Here is a 27,204-nt window from a genome sequence, read left to right as displayed (position 1 = left end):
TGGGTTTGGCTCTCGACCCGAGACCTTCGCCTGCGCCTCCCCTGCAAGAAACTCAGTCCCAGGTACGTGGGTCCCTTTAAAATAACCAAGAAAATCAACTCCGTGTCAGGGCGACTCCAACTGCCCATTAACTACCGCATCTCTCCTACCTTCCATGTCTCACTGCTAAAACCCGCCGGTGGTCCGAGGTCGGAGGAGGAGGAAGTGAACCCTGGCCCCCCTCCCCTGATCGTGGGTGGCGAAGAGGCGTTTCTGGTGCGAGAACTACTAAACTCCAGTCGTCAGCGGGGCCAGATCCATTACTTGGTGGACTGGGAGGGGTACGGCCCAGAGGAGAGGTCCTGGGTCAGAGCGGACGACATCCTCGACCCCAACCTCATCTCGGAGTTTCACAGGAGACATCCGGGGAAACCGGCCCCTCGACCTCGAGGCAGACCCTGACGACGATCGTGCCCTCGCTTCAGGAGGGGGGCTCTGTCACGAATGCCGGTGAAGGCGCCTCCCCGATCGGCCACCGGAGATCTGACTCACCTGAGTTCTAACAATTTCCCGCAGTTCCATTACCTGGTTTGATTAGCACACAGCTGTTCTCCATTTAGTCCCTCTCTATTTATACCACGCTCAGTCATTGAAACACTGCGAAGTCTTGTTTGCCCCGGCTACATTTCTGAGCGTTTCCAGTCATTATATCCAACCTTGATCTCCTGTTTACCGAACCTAGTTCTGCCTGCCTGACCACGCTTATTTGCCACCTGCCTACTTAGAACTTACGCCTGTCTCCCTCGTACTGAAGTCTGCTGCCTGCCCTGACTTTCTGCCTGCTTACGTTTACTCTGCCTGCCTGCCTTCGTTGACCCTGTTTGCCCATTGCCTGACCCTTGCCTGTACACCTGAGTACCTCAATAAAGAAACTGCTAATGGATCCCAACTTACCTGAGTCTGTGTTACAGCAGGATTAAGTACAAAATGTATAGTACTGAATAAAACTTTTGGACTATGGGCATTTTTAGAAGTAAGATCCGAGGAGTATTCAACTTTAGCAGCATGCTGATAATTAACCATACAACCCCTCAGGATTTCATAAAATAAAAAAACAAAGTTTGTCTCTTTTCCACTTCCTCTCTTCCTTCCTCCACTTCTGTCTAAGAGCACAAGTTTCATTATTGAGCCAGGGCTGTGCTCTAGTTTGAGTTTTTTTAGCTTAAATAGGACAAGGATAGTCCAGGATATCACACTAGACTGCATTAAACATGCATACCAACTCAAACAAGGAGGGGGAGACATAATTGTACAGGTTAATCGAGAAATAATATAAGCGTCAGAAAAATTCTTGACTGTGGCTGAATTAATAGAGCGAAAATGACGACCTACAGGCACAGGATCCAATACCGGCTTAGTAAGGGCAGTTTGAAAAATATTATGGGGCTTTTCCACTGCAAGGTACAACTTTGACGCAACTCGACTCCACTGTATCCACTGTACCTGGTACCTGATGCTTTTTTTTGTTCCAAGCGAGCCAAGCCGATACTAAATGTGACGTCAAAATCCTGCAGATCACTGATTGGTCAGGGAGAATCGTCACTGAATTTCCTGCTAGTTTTAAAGTTAGTAACAGCGATAACAGTATCATTTGTTCACACGACTTTCAAATTGTGAAAAAATAAATGGCTGTGGGCAAAACCACGCTGTGGTCAATAAACAAGGTGCAGATGGTCCACTCGTTAGCGATAAGCGAAACGAAAATGTCTCTCAGGAAGTGTCTCAGCTGTTGGTCGCACACGGCGAGCAATGGGCGGGAGAGTGCCCTGGACTTTGTTATGTTAACTCTATACTCTGCTTGAAAGCTTCACTTTATTTAGTTGACCAGCTACTGGAAGCTTGCTTCTAAAACAACCAGGCCAATTCAACTTTTTCACTTGTGTAAAATCACCATGCAACAACTGCTTTATGCAGCACAATGAGCTAGTAGCTAACAGCTAGCGGTCATGTTATTGTTTTGGTCAGTTTGTGCCGTGTTTAAGATTATGTCCAGACATCACCGGCAACAACGTCGCCTATGGGCACAAACCCACATTCACTGGACCAGACAGGACTGGCCAAAAGTGGGTGAGAAACAGATCAATATTTTACTATAAATTCTCCTACCTTCCCAGTAGGTGGCAACATTAACAAAGACTGAAAACCACCAAAAACAAGAAGAATGTGAAATTGAAAGTGAAAGTGAAAGTGGAGTTTGGTAGTAAAAAGGACTTAAATATGGATCTGTTTCTCATCCACACCTATCATATCTCATCTGAAGACTTGGATTTAACCACTGGAGTCTTATGGATTACGTTTATGTTGCCTTTATGTGCTTTTGAGCTTCAAAATTTTGGTAGCCATTCACTTGCATTGTATGGACCTACAGAGCTTAAATATTCTTCTAAAAATCCTTAGGATGTTAGGCAGAAGAAAAAAAGTGAAAAGAAAGAAAGAACATTTTTGGATGAACTATCCCTTTAATATGGTGCAAAGATTTGTGCCTATATAAATGCAATATGCTTAGAACTAAAATACCAGTGTAGACTAATCAATAAGGTAAAATGTATATATGTGTATATAAAATATTTGGACATGTGCAAACAAGCTCAAACTCTCTCTCTCTCTCACACACACACACAATCCTTTGCACACACGAAAACACATTCATGAACTTCCACTTTAGGTTTTGCTGCACCATGGAAATGTTGATTTCACACAATAAATCCCTCTCAGGTATCATCTGCTTCTGACCCTCGTTCACCCTATTTTTTCCCTCCTGTCATCTCTCTCTTTTACCCTGGCACTCTTTGTCTCTCTCTCTTCCTGGCTCATTGTTAAAGGTTATGTGTAGAGGAAAACTAAAGCCAAATGCTCCATGGGAACACATCAAAGAGAATAATTCCTTCCTGTTCCTCTCTCCTCTACCTACTCCAGAGGCCTAGTCATTGGTCTCCACAAACATGATTTATTCTAAGTCTGGCCTATGCATTTAAAATACATAAAGGAGGATAACAGGATTATGTTTTAGTCCTGATTATCTCAGGGTGGCACACAAAGGACATGTCTGGAGGAATTCTAGGCAGAAATCATTACGTCTCAATACAAGTCAAGAAAGCAACAAAAAAACCTCACAAAACTGTACAGTTTTGTTAAGGTCCAAAACTGTTTTATTAAGGGGAAATATTTGTCCCCTGGGGTTGATTTTGAGGGTCTTTTCTTTTTAACCTTTATAAGGGCATATTTTTCTAGCCATATAAAAACACATATTATCTATTTTTGTTAATCAATATTAATCAATATATTCTCTGAACAACTGTTAAAAATTAAACTCGTACATTTAAATAAACATCAAATACAAAGGTATCCACACATTTCCTAACAGTGCACTGTAGGGATGCATTGTAGATAATTTGGCTGAGGCTCACTGAGCCTAGAGGCAGAGCTGCACCACAGGGCTCACTCAGCCTGGAGGTGGAGCTACACCACAGGACCCATGAAGCTATAATATTCACTATGCTTTATACGGCTCTATTACAAGCCTTGCCGTAAATCTCTTGAATGTCTCCATTTTCAAAGGGTTTCAAAATTAGTCTTTCCTCCATGACTTGAAAATGTGGAAGTTTATATTTTCACCATAAATTTTGATGTCCTTTCTTTCTCGGGTTTTGGAGTTGCTAGAATATTAACAACTGTATGATATGAACAACATTCAACTCAGATTTGATTGGTCACAACGGTGTCTGCAGAGGCACTATACTCATATTTATTGAATACCTTTAACAGTTCTAGGTCTACAAAATAATATACTACATCAAATATTACAAATTTTAACTCTCAATAAATTTTAATTCATTATGCCCATTGTCTGACCATGGTCTCATCTGGATGAATAAAATTACAGTGGTGTGAGCTACTTAGCCTAAAACCATAGATTGAGAATGCCTCATTTGACTCAGAGTACCTCTGTTAAAACTCTTTTTTTATTATTATTATTATTATTCATTATAATCACGTCTGAAATATAAAAGCACTATGAAAAGGCACTAAATCAAAGTAATACCAAGTCTTAATATCTGATAGTTCAACTTAGATAAATTTAGATCAATGACCAGCCTTAGAGGATATTCAGAAGGTTGATCAAGCTTATCAGATGCACTTTAATCAGTGCTAATGATATAAAAATCTTCAGACTTTTACGCAGCTCTTGGTAAATTGGGCCTGTCAGACGAGGTTCTAGTTAACAATGCCTTTGACACTCCACTCAGGTCATTTATATCAATATGGGATCTGAACCACTCCCAAGGACAAATTTGGGAGGAATGGAGAGAACTTTAATTTATATTCCAATAATACTGGCAAGTCTTATTCAGTACCATTTAGTTGGGCCACTGAGAGCAAGGAATTTCATATTGTATTTAGAGAAGTTGTGCATTAAATGCTGTTCGGTGCAGCATGTGTGTCTATTTGAATCTACAAGCCATGAAGAACTGTCTTTCCAGACTAGCTGAATTTTCTGATGTTGTAGGCACATTTATTAAATTGACCTGCCGAAAGGCTCAACTGCGATGTGACAGTGTCTGCTTTTATTAGAGTCTTTAAAGAGAAATCTATAAAGGCAGAGAGAGCAACGAGGCCCTGACCAACAAGATAATGTGGAGATGATTGATAGATCCTATTTAATGAAATATGAATGATCTTAAAATTAACTAGTTACAATATAATGGTTCAGAAATGGCTTCCACATTTACACATGGATACTTTGATTTCATTTTACATTTATAAGCACAGATTGAACCACTCAGCTATCTGACACTGACCAAGAAGGAATTCTTGAAGCTCCGTGTAAAACCCATATTAAACCCCATTAAAAATGAGCAGCCAGTCCTGTCCCAAACTCACGCTATTGGTTGCTGCAATCAAATGTAGTAATATTAATATGTTATCCTATTTTTTATATTTGTGCATTTCAATTTCAGAACAAAATACAGATAAATTAAATTGTGTAATGTTTTACAAAATGAAATAAAGCTTAAATATTTATTTATTTTTTATTAAAGATTACTCAATCAAATTCTATGGAATTTTTATTTTTTATTCATGAAGCATGATCTGCAAATTATTTGTTTTAAATGTGTTTCAGGTCGATTGGGATGCTCATACAAAACAGAGCAATGCATTTAAAAAGGCCACAGAGCCACAGAGCTCACACATTTCAAGGGAATCAAGTTATAAATGGTTTACTTATAGTTGTCTCTGTTATTAAGAAGAGATAGGAGACATTAAACAATTATATAGCCTACACAGTCAGGCCTCTGCTGCCCTCTGTAGATGACACTTTTATTGAAGACCTTTTGTCTCATTACACCCTTCTACTAAAACAATCATATCTTATGTCAAATTATCCATAGCTTTAATAATACAGTGGCCCAAAAAATGATCGGGACACTTAAGCCACACTTGTAAATGCATGAATGTCATTGCAATAGATACAAAATATCAACGCAAATTACGTTTATTTTAAAGAAAACAACACAAGCACAGTTTCCTGGCAAAAGGTTTAAAAATGAAATCATTTTGATAAGCTTTCAATGGAAAAACAACACTGTTTATAAATGACTAAAGCTATTTGGAACGATTCCTGGTTGTCCAACCTTTGTGGAACATGTTCATAGTTAATGTGATGAACTGTACCTGTGATTACTCAGCTAGAACATCTGTGTGAACACATACATTCACAAAAAAAATTGCCTTTTTGTTAAATCCCCTTTTGGATCTGGCCAAAGTGCTCATAAAATGCTCTTTGTCTTGCATTCTTCTAAAAACAACTAATTGAGCTGTTCTCAAATAAAGATAATATTAAAAATTTAATTTATTTTATCAACTGCTTTAAGTTACTGTCCTCTGTGAAATAATATAATTCTTAAAACAAATGCATGAAGAGCAAGTGAATGTGAATTACATTTAGGTCAAGTCATTTCATACATCCCACACTGTTGGTGGCGCTACACGAACTCATTATAAAAGCAATTTTATGTCACAGGAAGTACGACTGTTGTTGTGCCGGAAGTGAAGCGTGTTGTCGGCAGTGCAACGATGGCGAGCGCCACTATGAAACAACCCGCGAAAACCGCGAGCAAAGCCCCGTCCGGAGGTACCGGCGGGACAGCAGGCGCCGGACAGGCTCTGCCGCTCGCGTCTCCGCTCATGGGGGGTTTGAATAAGAAGAAGAAGCCATTTCTGGGCATGGCCGCGCCGCTGGGATATGTGCCCGGCCTTGGCAGAGGGTGAGAGACCAAGAGCCACAATCATCATTTCTAAGTTCATAGTAATCACTATATATAACAACACGGCAAAACTCTTTGAACTTAACATTGTATGTGTATGGTGATTATTATACATTGATTATTTGAGTCCTGCCCTAACACATACCAGATGTGTATGACTTACCTTCTTTTGCAGAACACATGAATATTTTTAGAAGAATATCTCAGCTTTGTATGTTCATACAATGCAAGTGAATGGTGACCAACCTCTTGAAGCTCCAAAAAGCATATACAAGCAGTATAAAAGTAATCCATAAGACTCCAGTGGTTTAATCCATGTATTCTGAAGTTTTCTAATCAGTTTTTGGAGAGAACAGTCCAAAATGTTACTCCTTATTCAAATCTTGACATCAGTCTCCTTGGTGATCATGATTTCAAGCTTTACTAAACTTCCTATAGCTCCATCTAGTGTTCTGCGCTTGCATCAAGCACTAGGAGCTGTAATTGAGCTTGATATTAAGATTGTGCCTAGAGACTGCAATGACAAGATTTATAGTGAAAAAGGAGTTATATTTTGGTTTGTTCTCACCCACAACCTATCATATCGCTTCTGAAGACATGCATTAAACCACTGGAGTCTTTATGGATTACTTTTATGCTGCCTTTATGTTATTCTTGAAGTTTCACAGTTCTGGTCACCATTCACTTGCATTATATGGATTTACAGAACTGAAATATTCTTCGAAAATCTTAATTTGTGTTCAGCAGAAGATAGTCATACACATCTGGGATGCATGAGGGTGAGTAAATGATGAGAGAATTTAAATTTTTGGGTGAACTATCTCTTTAACCATTTGTTGTTTGAAATGGTTCACAAATTGGTATAAATTATTAATTTTCATGAAACGATCTGAATCAAAATAATTTTTACAAAACACAAACTATTGGAAAAGTAATGTAAAATCATTGGTCAAAAGTGGTGGAGAAATGTGTCTGTTGCGTTGTGCTATAATGTCTTGTGTTATAGGTTGTTGTAATATTGTGTTGAGTTATAATATACTGTGTTCTGCAGTGCCACTGGTTTCACAACGCGATCTGATATCGGTCCCGCTCGAGATGCCAACGATCCTGTGGATGACCGTCATGCTCCCCCCGGCAAGAGGACAGTGGGTGATCAGATGAAGAAAAACCAGGAAGAGGATGAAGAAGATTTGAATGACACTAACTATGATGAGGTACACCTGCAGTTTATTTTGATCGGTCCTGTAGCATGTGCCTGATGAATGCACAACTCAATTCATATTTTATAAACGGTACCATAAATTAGTGAAACCTCGTGCATTGCAAGAAAATAAATAAGCTCTTCCACTTGGCGTTTGATCTTGTTGACTGTTTGATATAGAAGATATAAAGCAAAGGAATTATAGTCTAAATCTGTTTCCCACAGTTCAACGGCTATGCGGGCAGTCTGTTCTCCAGTGGGCCTTATGAGAAGGACGATGAGGAGGCAGATGCCATCTATGCCGCCCTAGACAAAAGGATGGATGAGAGACGCAAAGAAAGAAGGTGGGTGTGACTCTTCTCTGACCTAATTATGTCTGTCATTAAGTAACAACTTTTGACGCCTTTCATTGATGTATTTGCAGAGAGCTGAGAGAAAAAGAGGAGATCGAGAAATATCGTATGGAGCGGCCCAAAATTCAGCAACAGTTTTCGGATCTTAAAGTTGGTTCATTTGTCTGTTGACCTGCACAGCTGAATTCTGGGTTGTTTATTAAAACAGGCTTATACCTGCATAAATGATCTGTACACTCAGTGATTATGTATGTATTTATTTGCAGAGAAAGCTAGCTGAGGTCACAGAGGATGAATGGTTGAGTATTCCTGAGGTGGGTGATGCCAGGAATAAGCGTCAGAGGAATCCCCGTCACGAGAAGCTCACACCTGTGCCGGACAGCTTCTTTGCCAAGCACCTCAAGACCGGAGAGAACCACACCAGTGTGGACCCACTGCAAGCTGTGAGTCACTGTCTGTCACCTCTCACATATACACAGACATGTGGGCTGAATCTGGAAAATGCATTTTCTTATTGATGTTTCTATTTTTGTTTACAGCAATTTGGCGGTCTAAACACCCCCTTCCCAGGGGGCTTAAACACACCCTATCCAGGGGGCATGACGCCTGGTGCAGGCGATCTGGACATGAGGAAGATTGGTCAGGCCAGGAACACTCTGATGGACATGAGACTTAGTCAGGTGACGTAAACACCATGTTCACCGGTGTGCTGACTGCCATTGTCAACAGCACACTTCTCAAAAGTTTGATTCCATGAGTGTTTGTAATGTGGATCTGTCTGTGTTGGTGTCTCCAGGTATCTGACTCAGTCAGTGGACAGACAGTTGTTGATCCTAAAGGCTATCTCACAGATCTCAATTCCATGATCCCCACACATGGTGGAGACATCAGGTACCCACAGGTTCTTATTCTTAAAGTGATAGTTCACCTAAAAATGAAAACTGTGTTATTGTATATTCACCATCATGTCATTCTAAACCTGTATGACTGTCTTCTGTGAAACGCACTAAATAATGATGTTATGCAGAATTACAGCCTCCGTCACCATTCACTTTCATTTATTTGTTTGTTCATACAATGAAAGTGAATGGTGACTGAGGTTGTTAGGCCCTATGTCTCCTTTTCTATTTTGGGATAACCATCCATTTAAATAGATTTTACTTGTGACCCTCGTTCTCTTGACATATGGGCTATTTCTGTTGCATTTGGTGATGCTAGTGTTTTTGTTTGCAGTGATATTAAGAAGGCCCGTCTCCTCTTGAAGTCGGTGAGAGAAACAAACCCCCACCATCCCCCTGCCTGGATCGCCTCTGCGCGTCTGGAGGAGGTGACTGGGAAACTGCAAGTGGCGAGAAATCTCATCATGAAAGGCACTGAGATGTGTCCCAAGGTGAGACACTTAAAACGCATGTGTTTTGCGTTTTTAAAGGAGTCATATAATGAAAAACTGGGGTTCCTTTGCTCTTTTGACTATGGATGGGAATTTTAGTAATTTTGTAGTTGAGTACTCTAACCCACAAAAAGCGAGTAATTGATACTCGTTAATTCAAATGTCAGTTAAAAATATCAAGTATGATATGTACTGTACGTAAAATGTATATTTTATTTTATTCACAAATATTGATTCAAAATCAAAAGTAACTGTCAGTATCTGGTGTGGCCACCAGCTGCATTAAGTACTGCAGTGCATCTCCGCCTCATGGTCGATGTTGTCGGTGATGTCTGGTAAAGACCTGCCTTACAACAGGTCTTCAAGCCCTCAGTCCAGCCTCTCTCAGCCTATTGCAGACAGTCTGAGCACTGATGGAGGGATTGTGCATTCCTAGTGTAACTCGGACAGTTGTCATAGGTGATATTCGGATGTACCGATCCTTTGCAGGTGTTGTTACACATGGTCTGCCATTGCGAGGATGAACAGCTGTCCTTACTTTCTCCCTGTAGCACTGTCTTGCAGTACAGACATTGCAATATATTGCCCTGGCAACATCTGCAGTCATCATGCCTCCATGCAGCATGCCAAAGAAACATTTACGCAGTTGAGCAGAGACCCTGAGCATCTTTCTTTTGGTGTATTTGAGAGTCAGTAGAAAGGTCTCTTTAGTGTCCTAAGTTTTTATAACTGTGACCTTAATTAACTACCATCTGTAAGCTGGTAGAAAACATTTACCAGTGCTGTAGAAGTAATCCAAAGTCCTTGAGTAATCTAACGAAATGCGTTACAAATTTCATTTTACAGCATGTATTCTGTAATCTGTAGTGGAATACATTTCAAATTTAACAACCCAACCCTGAGTATAGCTATCCGTTTGAATTTCAGCGCCTCTACATCATGGGTGTTCTTGATATTATTCATGAGAAGTTGTGGCCACTACAGAGTGTGTCCATCCATGTGACAAGCGTTTCAAACTCTCAAGCGCCTCAGTCAGTTTAGAGAGTTGATAGTAATGTGACGTGTGTCTCCCCCACACTGCTAACAGAGGGACTTTCCATCAAAGGCAACACATTTAAAATTTTCATGCAGAATTTTATTAACGTGAGTGTTTCAATATATGCAGTGAGGTGGACTGTCTCTTACTGGGACTCTTTTGAGATGTGGTTTACATTGATTGTCCCAAATGCTATTGTCTATCTATCCCTCCATCCTTAATGTGAGTGTGTAAACCCATCTAAGCACTTATATTTGTGAATCAGTGTCATGGAATAAGTCTCAAAAGTTATTAAAGTGTAAAAAAAACATTTACATATTTTCAATACAGAGTACATGGCTTGGCATTTATTTTGCGTAATAAAATACAGATATAAAATGATCAGTGTGATACTGTGTACTGTATTGTGAGCTTACAAAAACGTGTATAATTGATTTGTGCATTCTGTTACGAGCAATTGTGAGAATCTTTGACGTTATTGACTTTATTAGTGAAATAATGCTGAGTGACTGATTCAGTTGATTTGTTCCCTTAGACGGCAGCATTCAACATATTTAGTTGGACTTGAACTTTGCCAGCTATACAAATCTTACAATTCGTCTTTATTCTGAAATTTAGTGAGAGCCTGACCGATAGAATGCTCACCACCCTCTGTTTCTCGTACCATTTTGCATTTCCTTTCCACCATATAAACAGATCCTTGTCTTTTGGTATGCATGTGTCCAACTAGAACTGAATTCCAGTAGAGTTCAGTTAGAATCTAAATATTACAAGTATTGCCACTTTTGGGCTTCGTTTGAAAGCACCACAAAGATGCCATTATATCTCCTCCCCTCTCATCCAACACCTCAATGACACATCCACAGCACCTCTCATTTGACTCCATTGTAACTGCAAGATTTGTTGAGAGATCCAGAGGGAAAGTACAGGATAATTCAGCATTCCCCATGGCAAATGTGCAAAGGACAATATATTTCCAATATTCAAGTAGTGTTTGTAATAGTCGAATAGCTGGTGCAGAACAAGTACTCTATTGCACTGGAAGTCATTTTGGAGAAAAGCAGCTGCCAAATGCATAAATGTAAAGATATCATACAAGAATACTTGATTAAAAGAGTAGTTCTCAGAATATCTCTCATTTACTCACTCTCACAGAATCCCAGATGTGACTTTCTTTTTCTGCATAACACAAAGGTTCTTAGAAGAATATTTCCGCTCTGTAGGGCCATACAATGCAAGTGAATGGTGTCCAAAACTTTGAAGCTCCAAAAAACAAAAGGCAGCATAAAAGTAATCCATAAAACCCCAGTGGTTTAATCAATGTCTTCCAAATCGATCCAATCAGTTTTGGGTGAAAACAGACAAAAATGTTACTCTTTTTTTTTTTTTTTTCACTGTTCATCTTGCCATTGCAGTCTCGAGGCACAATCATGATTTCAAGCTTGATTACAATTCCTAGTACTTGACGCACACTTGGAGTGCTAGATGGCGCTAAGAAATGTTATCAAGCTTGAAATCATGATTGCGAAGGAGACTACTGAAAAAGGAGTTCATATATTTTGGTCTATTCTCACCCATTTACTGTACCGCTTCAGAAGACACTGACCTTGTTTATTTGCACTTAAGAAAGCGAGTTATTCCATGGTTTTTGCAGAAAGCAGCGTTCTGAAATGTCATGTAAATGAGAACGCCGATTTCCTTACCTTAAGGGATTAAGAGAAAGCGGTTTAACACACCTAGGTTTCTCCCGGAGAAAGCTGCTTACATGGCCATGTTAACACATGTTAACACATACATTCTTACAGGTTTTGAGGAGTACGCAGGGGCGTGGAACAGACCGAATAACAAATGTCATATGATTGAGCTCAACAACAAATCAACAAAACATTTCTGGGGAGTACAGTGGGAAAAACACAAACTATATAAACTATACCCATTTTTAAACAACACTGTAAAATATTGCCAGTCCCTTAGGTTTGCGTGTATGCACTTGAACTTTGAGGGAATCACAGAGTTTTACGTAAAGCAAAACCCCACTGTAAGTCACAATTCCTCTGCAGGTCACGATAGACAGTTAAGGAAACAAACACAGCAACAACTCTGAAATATCTGGATATAAAGTGAAGCAACAGAATAAAATAGTGAAGTCTTCCTCTGATACCTTGTTTGTTATTTACACAAGCGACTTGGAGAAGTTATGTTGCTCTGGAGAAAGCTGCTTACTAGCTGAGCCGCATATATACAGGAGTAAAGAGTTGCTTTCTAGCAATACGCCGCTTTCTGGTGTAACGCATGTAAACGTAGTCACTTATTAAACCACAGGAGTCTAATAGATTACTTTCATGTGGCCTTTGTGCTTTTTGGAGCTTCAAAGTTTTGCTCACTATTTTCTTGCATTGTATGGACCATCGATAACTACCCCTTTAATGTTAAAGGTGGACATCAGGGAAAAATAAAATACAAATGTACAGAATATGCACCATTTTTAAATGAATCTATATAGGCTAGTTGTTTTGTGTGTGCCAGTAGGGGGCAGTGTGTGGAGGACTTAAAAAGCATTAAAGAATTGAGGCTTTAGGAGCTTTGCCTGTGTTTACATGTTGCCATAGTGACAGCTAGCAGCCAGCAAAATCTCTCTTCTTCCAAAAATACTAAATATGGTGTCGCAAGAACAGCATAAAGCTAGATTTATATAAGCTGTGGTATTTGATTTGTCTTCTAGTGCTGATTTTGGACACTGAGACAAATTGTGAAATGAAAACACGCTCCCAGCAGAAACAGTCAGGCCTTTTGAGCTCTGTTTGTGAGAGAGAACAAGTTCATTAAGTGTTGGGACATTCCTGCAGTCTCTGTTAACTGTTAGCAGAGCTTCACATCTTAGCAGATGAATGGAAAAAAATGAGTGATTTACAAATGACCTTTCCATTTTTGGATAATGATTTAATTTTGGTCTGTTGTCGCCAGTGGTGACAAATTCGTATTTGAGATTGCAACAATTTCAGTCCCAGTTTAGAACCCTGTGTATGTTATCTGTTATCTATATAGAGTGATTTTTATGTTTGTTATCTTTATAAAGTGAGGATATGCATGTATAATCTATGATGTGTTATCTGTTCAGAGTGAGGACGTTTGGCTAGAAGCTGCCCGTCTGCAGCCAGGAGACACAGCGAAGGCAGTGGTTGCCCAGGCGGTACGACACCTCCCTCAGTCTGTGCGCATCTACATCAGAGCCGCTGAACTAGAGACCGACATCAGGGCCAAGAAACGAGTGCTCCGAAAAGGTGAGCTCTCTCTTCCTCCATTCTTCTTTAGCTCTCTGTTTCCACTGTTCTTTTTTTTTTGCCTGCATACCAGTTTGACAGAGACGGATGAATTGTTAGTTTTGTTATAAAGCTCTATCAGTCTCAGCTTGTTAAAACTTCCCTGGATCTCCCCCCTTGAACAAAGCACGTCTGTAAACCAGCTGCTGGTTCCACTTTATCAATGTCTCTGCCATAATTTATTTGTTAACTCTATAATGTGATGTTAAGTAATTTAGTGTTTTACTAGTTTTGTGATTATACTTGGGTGTTATCTTGTCCGCAATTATGTGGTGCATATGATCCAGTGTCAGAGATGTTTTTCTATTATTAAAGGGCAATATTTGGGACCTGGGTTTGACATTCGTGGGCAATTATTAACCTTCAAGTGGGAAATGTTTTTCATAACATCCAGCATTTCATCATGTACATTAAATACCGAGTCAGTTAATTGAAAGCAATTTTTCATATGAACAATTGCGGCTTATAAAATCGAATTTACATAAATTACACATACAACTAGGAATGCACAATTATGACCGATCATAATTCTCTTGATATTATAATGGCAGTTATTAATGAGATACTTATTTGGGGTAACTGCATGCCATGTTCTTTATGTAGGCAACACATCCAAAACAATAGGAGAACTGTCGAATTGCTTTATTTCCAGTTTTATACATCATTAATCACTGCTCACTGTCACGACAGCTCCTGTTATAAATGAATAAAGCTGTCTTTCTTGCACAATAAATCTCTTATTTAAACACTGTGTCTACAGCTTGTTGATTATAATTGTAACATTCCTGATTCTCTATTGGCATTTCATTGCTCAGTGATTGGTTACAGTGCTCAACTGCTGCAAAACCATGTAGATTGAAACCTTTAACTCAACAGGAGTTGACCTACAAGGAATGCTGCAACTGGCACATCATTATGTTTACCATGAATTGCTTAGCCCTAAAAGTAGCTGTAAATAATCAGGCCTAAATCTATAATAGCATATTATGAGAGATGGAATGTTTTTCTGACTTTGGGATGATTCATGATTTAGTAACACGTCTGCATGTGTCTCCACAGCTCTGGAGAATGTGTCTAAGTCGGTGCGATTGTGGAAGACTGCTGTTGAGCTGGAGGAGCCAGAAGATGCCAGGATCATGTTGAGTAGAGCGGTCGAGTGCTGTCCTACAAGCGTAGAGGTACATACACACAAGTATTTATCAACCAAGACCCTTAAACCTCTTCATTGGTCATGAAGCAGATCAATCTAACAGTGCTGTCCTTGTCTCCTATAGCTCTGGCTGGCCCTGGCCCGATTAGAAACCTACGAGAATGCCCGTCGGGTTCTGAACAAGGCTCGTGAAAACATTCCCACAGACCGGCATATCTGGATCACAGCTGCCAAGCTGGAGGAGGCCAACGGAAACACACAGATGGTGGAGAAGATTATAGACAGAGCCATCACCTCTCTGGGGGCCAACGGCGTGGAGATAAACCGTGAACAGTGGATTCAGGTCTGGCCTTCCATTACATTCCTTTAGTTTAAGAGGCCAGATTATTATTTAAAGATTAATACATTTTAAAAAAAAACATTTTTATTTCATCTTCACTTCAATGCATTTTTTATTTGATTACATAATCAAGTTTTCTAGATTAAAACGAGGGCATGAAAAAATAAGCTACTATGGAAGCGTGCACCCCGTCAGCACATACATTGTGTCTTTTAATGAATCTAATTGCACTTATCGAACTGAAGTCTTTGCTCTGTCATGTAGAAATGAAAAAAAATTACTGTTTTGTGTACAAAGTTTGCCGCTTAGTCCAATCCCTGCCGCTTAAAATGAGTTTGACATCCCTGATCTAATGTATCTACATGCAAGCAATCTGAGGATGTGTTCATGAGAAAAGACTGTGTTGTGTCCTATTTTCTCAGGATGCAGAGGAGTGTGATAAGGCTGGAAGTGTGGCCACGTGTCAGGCTGTGATCAGAGCTGTGATCGGGATTGGCATTGAAGAGGAAGACTGCAAACACACATGGATGGAGGATGCAGACAGTGTAAATATACTTTCACTATATTATCAATATACTATATTTTTGCTATTGCTCTGCTAAATATTATCTTACTGCTGTATGTGTCATTGCTGTAATATGTTATGCTGGTTGTTGTAGTGTGTTGCTCATGGAGCTGTAGAGTGTGCACGTGCGATCTATGCTCACGCGCTCCAGGTCTTCCCCAGCAAGAAGAGCGTGTGGCTGAGGGCCGCTTACTTCGAGAAGAGCCACGGCACACGGTAAGACAACATCACAGCACTAACTACTAGCATCTAACGATATAAATTTACACTTTACACAGTCATTCATTTTGTTGTTCTGTTGTCCCTGGTTTGGACTGTAGCTGATTTACTATATCATAACTGATTCATTTATTATATTCCACATTCATTACACACCTATTTATGGCAATTCTCTCTCTATCTCTCAGAGAGTCTTTAGAGGCTCTGTTACAGAGGGCTGTTGCTCACTGTCCTAAGGCTGAGGTGTTGTGGCTAATGGGAGCTAAATCTAAATGGCTGGCAGGAGATGTTCCTGCAGCCAGAAGTATCCTGGCTCTGGCCTTCCAGGTGAGTACAACCAGAATTTTCCCTCAGAGTGATGTTTCAAACTACACTCAAAAATGCACATCAAGGCAGAAACAAGAAGGCCAGAATGTCAGAAATGGTCTTCGGTGGAGGCTGATGTATACGCTCATCCACATGCTTGTAATTCGTTTATTACATAATTGCAATTACTTAGAGGTCGACCGATAGTGGATTTGCCGATAAGATAACTAATGTGGTGGGGGAAAAAACAGATAACATATTATGGCAGAGAATATTTTTTTAAATCGAATTCAAAACAAAAAATTTATGATGGGCACAGATGGAGGTTACAAGACTCCAAAATTAATTAAATCTCAAATGCAGTTGTGACCATAGTTGTAACAAATGCTGCCCTACATCCATCCACAGAACTTACTAGAATTGTGTGCAAAACATCAAATCAAACAGCCAGAAAAGATCCTGAAGCTTGAGAGTGCATAAATGCGTATCGTGGGCTGAAAAATGCATGCACATGCATTTCCCAAAACAAATCGTTTCACTTTTAAAGTGTTTAAACGTTCGCTTGGATGATGGCCAGTAAGAACTCGCCCAACCTCAATCAACCTCTGTCCCTCTGTCTTTCTGTCTCTCTTTTAGGCTAATCCCAACAGTGAGGAGATCTGGCTGGCTGCCGTGAAGCTGGAATCGGAGAATAACGAGTATGAGAGGGCGCGCAGGCTGCTGGCCAAGGCCCGTAGCAGCGCCCCCACTGCCAGGGTGAGTGGGTGCAACTGCCACTGTATCATGCTGGGGTCACCCCTCTGCCGGGAAACACTTTTTTTCCCAGAATTGCATGTTTCGATTTGGCTCTTAAATTGATTTGGAAAGATTTAAGGTGATGAGAGATGATTCACCCCATATAAGTGCTTGTGCAACAGAGCACTGATACTATGACCCTGGCAGGAAGTACATTTACAAAGAAATGTCTAAAAAAAGCCTTTTTCACATGTGTTTTTCTTTCAAGCATAACTTGACATGATGGGTTTTTGCGTGGGTTGAGAACTAGGCTACAGTTCGAATGAAAATAAATCAATGTGAGAGAGCACATGCACCTGTCAGCATTTGAAATGACACAGACTCTTTCAACATTGGTGTTGTATAATGATGGCCGCCTTGCACCAGAAGTCAACTGTAAAAATGGGGATAGGTTAACCAAAAAAAGCTACATTTCATGGACTCGCCCTCATGTTGTTCCAAACCCGTATGAATTTCTTTCTTCCACGGAACATAAAAAGGAGAACTTTGGCAGAATGACAGCCTCAGTCACCATTTGCTTTTATTGTATGGCCAAAAAATGCAATGAAAATGAATGTTGGCTGAGGCTAACGTTCTGCTTAAAATCACTTTTGATGTTCCAAGGATTGAAGTCCTGTCAGTTGGGAAAAAATTAGGGTGTGCAAATGATGACAGTTTTTCTTTTTCGGTTAAATTTTCCCTTTAAGTTTATTAAACTGAACAATCTCACCAGCTAATATTTTTCAAACTAGCAAAATCCATTTGGATTTTTTTATTGATTAAAGGCAGATGATCTTGCACAATGTTGTTTTGTAGAAGTTGTTTTTTCTTTAAATAAGAACATGATGTTTGAAAGGGCGGCCAGCGATCATGTTTTGAGGTCTCTAAGTGGATGGTAACCACCCTATAACCACCCTTCATTTTCTTTACCATCTAAAGGAGCGTGAAATTTTTTGGTGTAAATGGAGCAGTGGATGGAAGGTGTTCGAATGGCTTCCTGCCTGGGCTTGTTTAAATCTTGGCTCCAGTAAAAGTTGTCAGCATCTAGACAAATATCAAAGGATCAAATGTACCTTAAGCACTTGGCAGGATTCCTCATTAGCTAGAATGGCATCCTTGCCCGAAATGTTTTATATAATCTTGAAAATCTTTCAAAAAAATTGAAAGGCTTCTGCTTAAATGCTGGAAATTAGGTTGGTAGACCAAGATTATCTACATTAGGGATGTGCATGAGTAATCAATTAATTGAGTACTCATTCAGCTTTAAATATTTGACTAGTAAAAACAATACTCAAATATTATAATGTGTTTTTTTTTTTGTTTGTTTGTTTTTTTATACCTTTGCGATGGGCAACACTAAAACTGATTTGTTCACCTAAAACTTGCCATTAGTTGTCCCAAAATGAAAATTCTGCCATAAAGTGTTTGTATCATTTCAGAATACTTGAATAATACTTGTTGTTTTTGCATAGTGCTAATTTTTTCATACGGTTCAAATGTTGAAGGTTGAGCGTAAATTGTAAATTTCAAGTAATCGATTACTAATTTTTTTGAGAGAGAGTACTTGACTGTAAAATTACTCAATGTAGTTTTGTAGACTAGGGATGGGCATTTAAAGTCATTTCAATACTGTTTTATGATGCTTTCACAATTGGTCCGATTGCTTGGACCAAACGCAAATTTGTTTCCTCCCACTGGTCTCTGTTCACATCATATTATTTTGGTCTGAACCATTGTCCGATTGCATCAATGTGAGTACAAGCGGCAGCTGTTTACCACTGTAACTAGGTAACAAATCAGTCATCAGCTCGCAGTGTTATTAATGTATTCTTCTCTTTGGATTTACCACTAAAACTTTACATGCACAGAACGACACTTATGTTTGTGTGCCACGGATGTTGAATGCAAAGATGTCAAGAATGTTAGCGTTTGTCTGCTGTTAGCCCTCTGATGCTTTGCAAGAGATGTAAAGAATGCGAGAAAGCAATTTATTTGGAGATGAGCAGGTATGAGAAATGCTATATACCACAATAATTTCGATTGAGAGCCTGAAAAGACGTGAAGTATACATAATTTGTAGCCGTTCACTTGGTACGGTTGCGTTTATATCAGCAGCGATCCGTACCAGAGTTCACATAAACCGTACCCCAGACAACCTTTTCAAGCGAAGTCTGGTGCGGTTTGCAAGTGCACCTGAGTTCGGAAAACAGCGTTCACATTGTCCAAACCAAACTTTGATGTCATTTGAACCCTGGTGCACGCCAAAAGTGCTAGTGTGACTGGTTTAAAAGCATCACCAGTGGCACCCTAATGACCAGAGTGTGCAGAACTGTAATCTAGACAAATGGTGGCTACTTTGAAGAACCTAAACTTAAGATCAGTCCAGTTTTTGAGAAGTCAGACAAACAGACCTGGTTAATGCGATTATAGCTCAGCTCCGTGCAGCATTTATACACTAATCAGACCACAATTCTGCATTGTTGAGAGACAAATTGTGGACTGTAGATTGACTATGTGAAAACCAGCAGTAGCTCCATTAGAAACGCTTTAGAACTGTTCATTGACCATTTTTCTGTGTGTTAAGTGTAGGTGTTCATGAAGTCTGTGAAGCTGGAGTGGGTGCTGGGGAATATTGAAGCAGCACACGAGCTGTGTACAGAAGCCCTGAAGCACTATGAGGACTTCCCCAAACTCTGGATGATGAGAGGACAGGTCGAGGAACAGTCAGAGAGCATCGAGAAAGCACGAGAGGCCTACAACCAGGGTGTAAGTTTTGGGGCTCCTGAGGACATGCTTGATCCTTATTAGTGTGAACAATTGGTTGGTTGTCTTTTTGTGAATAATGCAAAACACAAGTCTTTAAAGCTGATGTGTGTTATTTTTTTGCATCCCGCTTAATTTTCAGAGTCATTTTTGCAAGTTAGGCCTTTGTGGCATCTGTTTGAAGACCGTAATTATTTGTGCATTTCTGTTTGGTGGCGCTGAAATTACAACCTATAGCTTGAAGTTTTGTTTGGACTTGGATGAAGCCATAGACATGAAATCTGCAATGAAAGAAAGTTTGAAAAGTTATAAATGTGTCGTTCTAATGGATTCCCTCTTCTCTAGCTGAAGAAGTGCCCACATTCCATGCCATTATGGCTTCTCCTGTCCCGACTAGAAGAGAAAGTTGGTCAGCTCACTCGTGCTCGAGCCATCCTAGAGAAAGCTCGTCTCAAGAATCCACAAACCCCTGAGCTGTGGTGAGAAACCTCTTGAAATGTCAAACATAAATAAAAGTTGATATTGATGCTAGAGACTAACTGATTTTTAAAATCAATGCAGATTATACTACTAGGCATCTCGAGACACCTGCGCTCTGTTTCACTCGTTGCGCTGCTTATAGCTTATTTCAGCGCAGGTAACCCAAAGATACGAAATTCTGAAGAAGTTCTGGTTGCAAAGAGAACTTCATGTGACTGTTACACATGATTCCAGATTGTTTCACACTGCAAAGTCTGATGTTGCTTCTTGTAATTAATATTCATGAGCCAAGTCTTCACCATAGTAGAATTCGTAAATTTGCGCCCTGGTGCTAAATGACTGACAACTGGAAAATCAGTGCGTTGTGCTGCTGCTGCTTTTGCAGTAACACCACCAAGATTTGTCGAAAGGGCGAAGAGCTGCATTTAGAAGTATTTTGCTTTTAATGCTACATGCTATTGTTTTAATATTTATTCAGAGTTAGTGGTTAATGTCAATATTTGTATAAAAATTGGAATCAAGAATTGTCAAATTTCACTGGTTTTGTTATCGACCACTGACATTTTTATACCGTGACACCCTAGAAATCACAATTTCTCAATCTTAAATTCTCCAGGTTGGAGTCTGTTCGACTTGAATATAGAGGAGGCTTGAAAAACATAGCCAACACACTCATGGCAAAAGCCCTTCAGGAGTGTCCTAACTCTGGTAAGCCACAGCTTTCATCAACACCTTCAACAAATCCATCTAGAGCCTCTACGCATTTTTACACTTCAGCACCATTGCATTCACCTCTTCCTGTTATCAGGTATTCTTTGGGCCGAAGCGGTGTTCTTGGAGGCCAGACCTCAGCGCAAGACCAAGAGTGTGGATGCTTTAAAAAAGTGTGAACATGATCCTCACGTACTTCTAGCAGTTGCCAAGTAAGACTCCTTACCAGACTCTTCCAAATCTTAATTCCGGTTTACAGTGCAACCCTCCCACATCCTTCATTTTTGGCAAGAACAGTCTGATCTTGCCTGCAGCTTTTTTTCTTTTTTTTTTAAGTTGCATTTATACCATGTCTGTGTTTGTCTACTCATCAGATTGTTCTGGAGCGAGAGAAAGATTACGAAGGCAAGAGAGTGGTTCCTACGCACAGTAAAGATCGAGCCAGACTTGGGCGATGCCTGGGGATTCTTCTACAAGTTTGAGCTACAGCATGGCACACAGGTAAGCGTGTGGCCTGTGGGCAGACCGATATACCTGATGTATTTTCAAATCCAGCAGTTTTGATAACAAGCTATGTTATTTAATTAGGTTGTGCAAAAGCTTTTAGAACAAGACCTTAGGATATGTTGTAACGATTGCAGGTTTCTTTTCTGTGTTTACAGATTTCTTATTGAAGTTGGGACAGGACATATCAAAGGGCTAGTCCCCATTTTAAAATAGCCAACAGCCTTTATTTTACATTAAAGCCATGAACTGTAATTTTGTTATTTGCTATTGCCAGATAGAAGCAGGTGGTTTTAGGAATATTTCTCATTCTAAAGCATTTTATTTCATATAAATTTAAGTCATCTATATTTTTGTCAGTTATCATAAAACATATACTGTAAATTTTGAATGCATATATCTGCTGAAAGTTCACTACCATATAGATGGCATCAAAAGATGACCATATAGATGGCCTCAACTCAAAAGATGACCATATAGATGGCCTCAAAACTCAAAAGATGATCATATAGATGGCCTCAACTCAAAAGATGACCATATAGATGGTCTCAAAACTCAAAAGATGATCATATAGATGGCCTCAACTCAAAAGATGACCATATAGATGGTCTCAAAACTCAAAAGATGATCATATAGATGGCCTCAACTCAAAAGATGACCATATAGATGGCCTCAAAACTCAAAAGATGATCATATAGATGGCCTCAAAACTCAAAAGATGACCATATAGATGGCCTCAACTCAAAAGATGACCATATAGATGGCCTCAAAACAAAAAAGATGGCCATACAGATAATATAGATGGCTTCAAAAGATGGCCATATGGTAAAATACATCATATCGTTTGCAGGTGTCATCAGCTCATTCCAAAAGATTGCCAACCCCTGATGTAGATCATATAGATGGCCTTAAAACTGAGCCCTAACAATCACATTTTGTATTCATGGTGATTCATTTTTCATTTGCGCTGAGGACATTTCTTTTGCGGTTGATGCATGGTTTTCTGAACAGATATTCGCTATGGAATACACCATGTTCACCTAATGACTGGTGGATCCAAGTTTCACTCATTGCCCCTAACACCTTCTTTCAATCTTCTGTTCTTTAGGAGCAACAAGAAGAGGTAAAGAAACGTTGTGAGAACACAGAACCACGGCACGGTGAACTGTGGTGCGCTGAATCAAAGCACGTTCACAACTGGCAGAAGAACATCGGTGAGATCCTGGTCCTCATGGCTGCAAAGATCAAAAACACCTTCTAAAGTCTGGGACTGCAATCAAATTTGCAATTCTGTGCATGTATGTTTTAGCAAATCTGTTGTTTTTAGGGAAAATGTGGACGAACACGGTCAAGATATTTTCCTTTTTTTTTTTTTTATGAATATTTTTCAGTGTTTTTGCCCTTCTAGAAGAGAACTTTGAAGGTAGTTTTCATTACAAATGTGTTTACTGTTGTTATTTTCATGTCCAGCAAGGTCTAGTATGTTTAGATGCAAGACTCTAGAAATATGAGACCGATTTGAAGATTTCATAGCCACAACCCTTTGACATCACCATATTCTTCTTCTCATTATGCTTGTGTAAATGTGCTGTTCAGCAGAGAATAAATGATATCTGTAATGTGCCGCCGATGTCGGTGCTTGTGCGATGATTAAAACTCTTGCAGGGCAGTACTTTATTGACATTCTATTTGTATTTTTCTCCACAATTGCAGTTCAGCTTGAACCACTTAACACACAGACTTCATTTAAACTTTGTAATTGTAGATATTGTCAGTTTTAAAGTCAGACTTGTGTTTGTGTGTGTTCAAATCCTTTTGTTTGTTTTCCATTTTTACTTTCTTTTTTAGAAACTATACTTTTTTATTTATTTTTTAAGAGTTGAGTTTAAAGTTTGAAAATTGCCCATTGATTTACACTTTCAGAATATTTGACATTTAAAATCTAGATGACAGCAATGACCTCATTAAAGTACTTGCATGCTGGATTGCACCTATTTAACTACAAAGTTACATTTTGTGTTGATTCTCATGATTGGCTGAAAGAAAACAAGATGCAAGCTGAGTGTCATGACAAAGCAATTATGAAGCAGCATTCAATTTACAGAACCAAAGCATAAAATCTAAACTTGTCTAAAACTTAAACACTATTTTATTTTTAACCAGACACAAACACTATCTCATAGAATTATTCTGCAGAGTGAATACTGTCCATTTCTAACCCACACCTGTTTATAATCTGGACATGATGAAATCTCTTCATTTATATCAGTGTAATTAAGAACTAATTTCCTGATTACAAGCTGACGACGCACTTTGGGGCCGATCAGAGGTGGACTGGCCATCGGGTGAACCGGGACAACGCTAGTATGCAGCAACAACAACACATTTTGGGCCAGGTTCTATGTACAATTCATTTCGATTTCTCTTCCCGGTCCATCCCTGTTCACAACTGAGTCCAGTCAAGATAAACCCCTAAAGCAGTCTCTGCGCACTTCGAGTTACCTAACCAGTGGACCGTTCAATGCAAGTTTTAAAAAGTAATTGCCGAAACCGAAACAAAGCGTAAAGTTGATTGATCGCGGAAGTTTTCTCGACTTGATCAGACTAGAGATCTGGTGAAATCCAAAGCGCGATGTCAGCAGCCCATGACGATTGAGAGAAATGAGAGCCTCGCCACACATTTATTTCGGCAATGCTGGAAGGGACGCATCAACGAGCCTCTTGCCTGAGCACTAACTTGCCAAAAACGGGTATTTAAGGTGGAATTGTTCGGTCCATTTAGTTAAGTTTTATGCGAGAAACATGTAAAGAAGTGCAGGACCATGTCCACCTTTCCAAGCCCTGACTGGTGCGCGCTAGAGTCCTTCAGCACCCCGTGGTCAATGGTAAGATCTGTCTCTCGGTCCAGCTGCATCACAGTTTACATATAACTGCCGGTATTCCAATGCTGCATGATTAGATGAGGAACATAATTAAATTCTACTAACTACTTCTGAATAGATATTATAAAGAATTTTAAATGTTTATAAGATTCTAAATCCGAATGAAGTGAGTCTAGGGGTCGTTCACACCGAGGTTGCTAGACGGTGCAACAAATTGAATCAAACGCAGGGTCTGGAGACACGTTTTTAACAGTTGAAGTTCTTTACTTGACATGGCGTCTAAAAATCGCTGCACTGATAAGAAAAAAAGAGCGAAATGGTCCAAATACGTCTTTCTATATAGCCCATGTTTACATAGAAAAACATTTGAAAAACAACGGAAACGCACACAAAATATGCGTTCGGAGTGAACGGCCCCTACTTCAGAAGACAAACGGACAAATAGTTTTTAATCTTTGTACAGCAATTCTAATTAATTTATTCTACGTCTGAATACTATGGAAGTCCATTTACGCCACATATTTATATAAAACGTGATAATTATTAGATTTAAAGTCATAATTTGAGATAAGTTTATAATTGGGAGAGACTCTCATAGTTTTGACTCATTTTATAATTATGACATACTATCCATTAAATGTGACTTTTCATCTTACAATTTTGACTTAGTATTTCAAAATTATGACGGTTTATAACATGGCTCTCTTGAATACTCGATTCTGATTGGTCAATGGCGCCATCTAGCATTCCGATCTGAGTAACAACTGCACATCTGAGATTAAGTCATATAAGACTGCCGATATAATTGCGAGTTATCTTGGATCACTCTATTATCTCTACAAGTAAGCTAATATAATATTATCAATTAAAATCAATGTTTCATATGCATTAATTAATTTATTTGGCAAGTGGTCTTAAGCTGTAAACCCTATTGGGATTTATTTTGCTATAACAACCAGCTGACTACAGGCATCCCTTATCTCAATTATTACTCTCAAATAATTTGGATTTTTTTATCCCATACTTATGACAGTATCTCTTATGATTTTTATTTTTAAACTTAAAAAATTCTTTTTAAAGCACTTTTTTTTCATATGGTAGGATGAAAAAAGCCTCCGTACTAATAGATGTACAGCACAAAGAATTTAGAAACTTTTTAAATATTTCATAAAAATGTGTTTACATATAAGGCACACATATTTTTGATTTCCATATAAAATAAAGAACATATCTGTATTTTTTTTTTTTTTTTTTTGTGTGTGTGTGTGTGTGTGTGTGTGTGTGTGTGTGTGTGTGTGTGTGTGTGTGCAAACAGTGTGTTAACAGGCCTGCTGTCTGTGTGACTGTAATTCTGCTGCTTGCAGTGGCCCACAGTAAACGCGCATGTGATTATTCTATGATCCTCAGCACCTACAGGGCACTCATCCTGGTTGAGCTCCAAAACCTGGTAAGTGCTGGCCTTAAATAAATAAATAAACATTTACCAAATGTGCCCTGCATGTCTTGTTTGTTCATTAAATAACCAACAGTAGACCACTGGATAGATTAATTTAATCAGGACTCCATGATGAGTATGTGAGTGACTGCTACCCTCTGCTGGTGATCATTAGAATATGACTGACCCACTGAATTGTTGGAAAGTGCTGTGCTGTAAAATGGTTGACAATGCAAGTTTCCATGTCTTATTTTGACTCAGAATCTGACTGGTCCATTTGACTTATCGAAAGAAAAGAATCACTGTCCCTCAGATAAGGTATAGCCGTCCATACATGGCTACATTGGCACTTTTCTTTTTTTGTGGTGTCTTAATAATTTATACAGTATTTTTGTACGGTAGGTTCACCATATTCTGCGATATATTTATAACATGACCCAGCACTTCAGCTGTCTCAGTAAAGGCAAAAGATACGAGCATGCAGACAGCATGACAGAGGTGGTGGGACGAATGGCCCAGCTTATCAGACAGAACTGCAACAAACCAGGGACTCTGGTAAGATTTGATTGATTGATGCATCCTTATAACTCTACTTATTTCAGTTCTTACAATGCCATTTCTCATTCTGTTTAAGGGTTTGTCTAAAACTCTAAGTAGTCCACTTCTGCAATTAATTCCAAAGCACTTCATGTACAGACCCCATTCAAACTTGGTTTTGTAGATAATTCCAGTCTTATGTGTGCTATCTATTTTATTTCTTATTTTTTGTACATTTTAAACTTAAGAATTTAAAAACATTAATTACATAAATAGAATGTTCAGCATTGAAAATGTCCTAGAGATGTAAACAAAAACAGAAATGTAAAGACAGCGGTCTATTTATTTATTTATTTATTTTTGCTTGTATAATCAAAGTGTAATTCATTAAATTGAAAAAAAAAAATTGTTTAAGTGTAAGAACTGAACTTTCATATAAGAAATAACCAGATAATATAATGTATAAATATAGAATATCACTTGTAATTGTCTAGAGTCATATTTATTGCTTTGCAGAGGAAAAGATGGAAAAAAACATCCTGCAAACAAGGGAAGAAACCTGGAAGGAAAGCAAGACCACAGCGGAGAATGAAAAAGATGGGAATGCTGGTAAACTGTTGGCAGAGGTTGCTGAGTGTGTATGCTTATTAAATGACAGCATACACAAGTCTCAGTTGTTCATCTATGCATTATTTAAAACTGTGTTCACATGATTTTTCTCTCATCATTATTTATTCACTTTCATTTTTGAATGGGAAAAAAACACCAAGTGTTTTTATAGTACTCCATTGGTGAAATAATAAGTTACGGTTGCGCCAAACACAGATACCTTATGGTTATACATTTCTATATCTGTTATTTGATTGCACTGTATGTGATTTAAGTATAGCCAGTTTGATAACTATTCATTACATAATCTATACACAGATGAAT

The 27,204-nt window shown here is 39.0% G+C and overlaps 1 protein-coding gene across 1 annotated transcript; it reads left to right on the top strand.

Annotated features, from left to right (window-relative positions):
* The first annotated feature begins 6,087 nt into the window (after positions 1-6,087).
* On the top strand, positions 6,088-23,400 carry LOC127618572 (pre-mRNA-processing factor 6). Its single transcript, XM_052091115.1, has 21 exons — positions 6,088-6,305; positions 7,357-7,519; positions 7,732-7,850; positions 7,931-8,009; positions 8,126-8,302; positions 8,399-8,539; positions 8,656-8,750; positions 9,093-9,249; positions 13,404-13,566; positions 14,665-14,783; positions 14,880-15,098; positions 15,518-15,640; positions 15,755-15,876; positions 16,068-16,206; positions 16,822-16,941; positions 19,549-19,725; positions 20,068-20,201; positions 20,819-20,910; positions 21,011-21,125; positions 21,288-21,414; positions 22,526-23,400. Exons 1-21 carry the CDS (start codon positions 6,115-6,117, stop codon positions 22,676-22,678), a joined length of 2,925 nt encoding a protein of 974 aa, XP_051947075.1. The 5' UTR covers positions 6,088-6,114; the 3' UTR covers positions 22,679-23,400.
* The last annotated feature ends 3,804 nt before the right edge of the window (positions 23,401-27,204 follow it).

The sequence above is a fragment of the Xyrauchen texanus genome, chromosome 25, assembly GCF_025860055.1.
Source record: "Xyrauchen texanus isolate HMW12.3.18 chromosome 25, RBS_HiC_50CHRs, whole genome shotgun sequence".
Lineage (NCBI taxonomy): Eukaryota > Metazoa > Chordata > Actinopteri > Cypriniformes > Catostomidae > Xyrauchen > Xyrauchen texanus.
The sequence above is the reverse complement of the archived record's forward strand: the minus strand, read 5'-3'. Positions and strand labels throughout refer to the sequence as shown.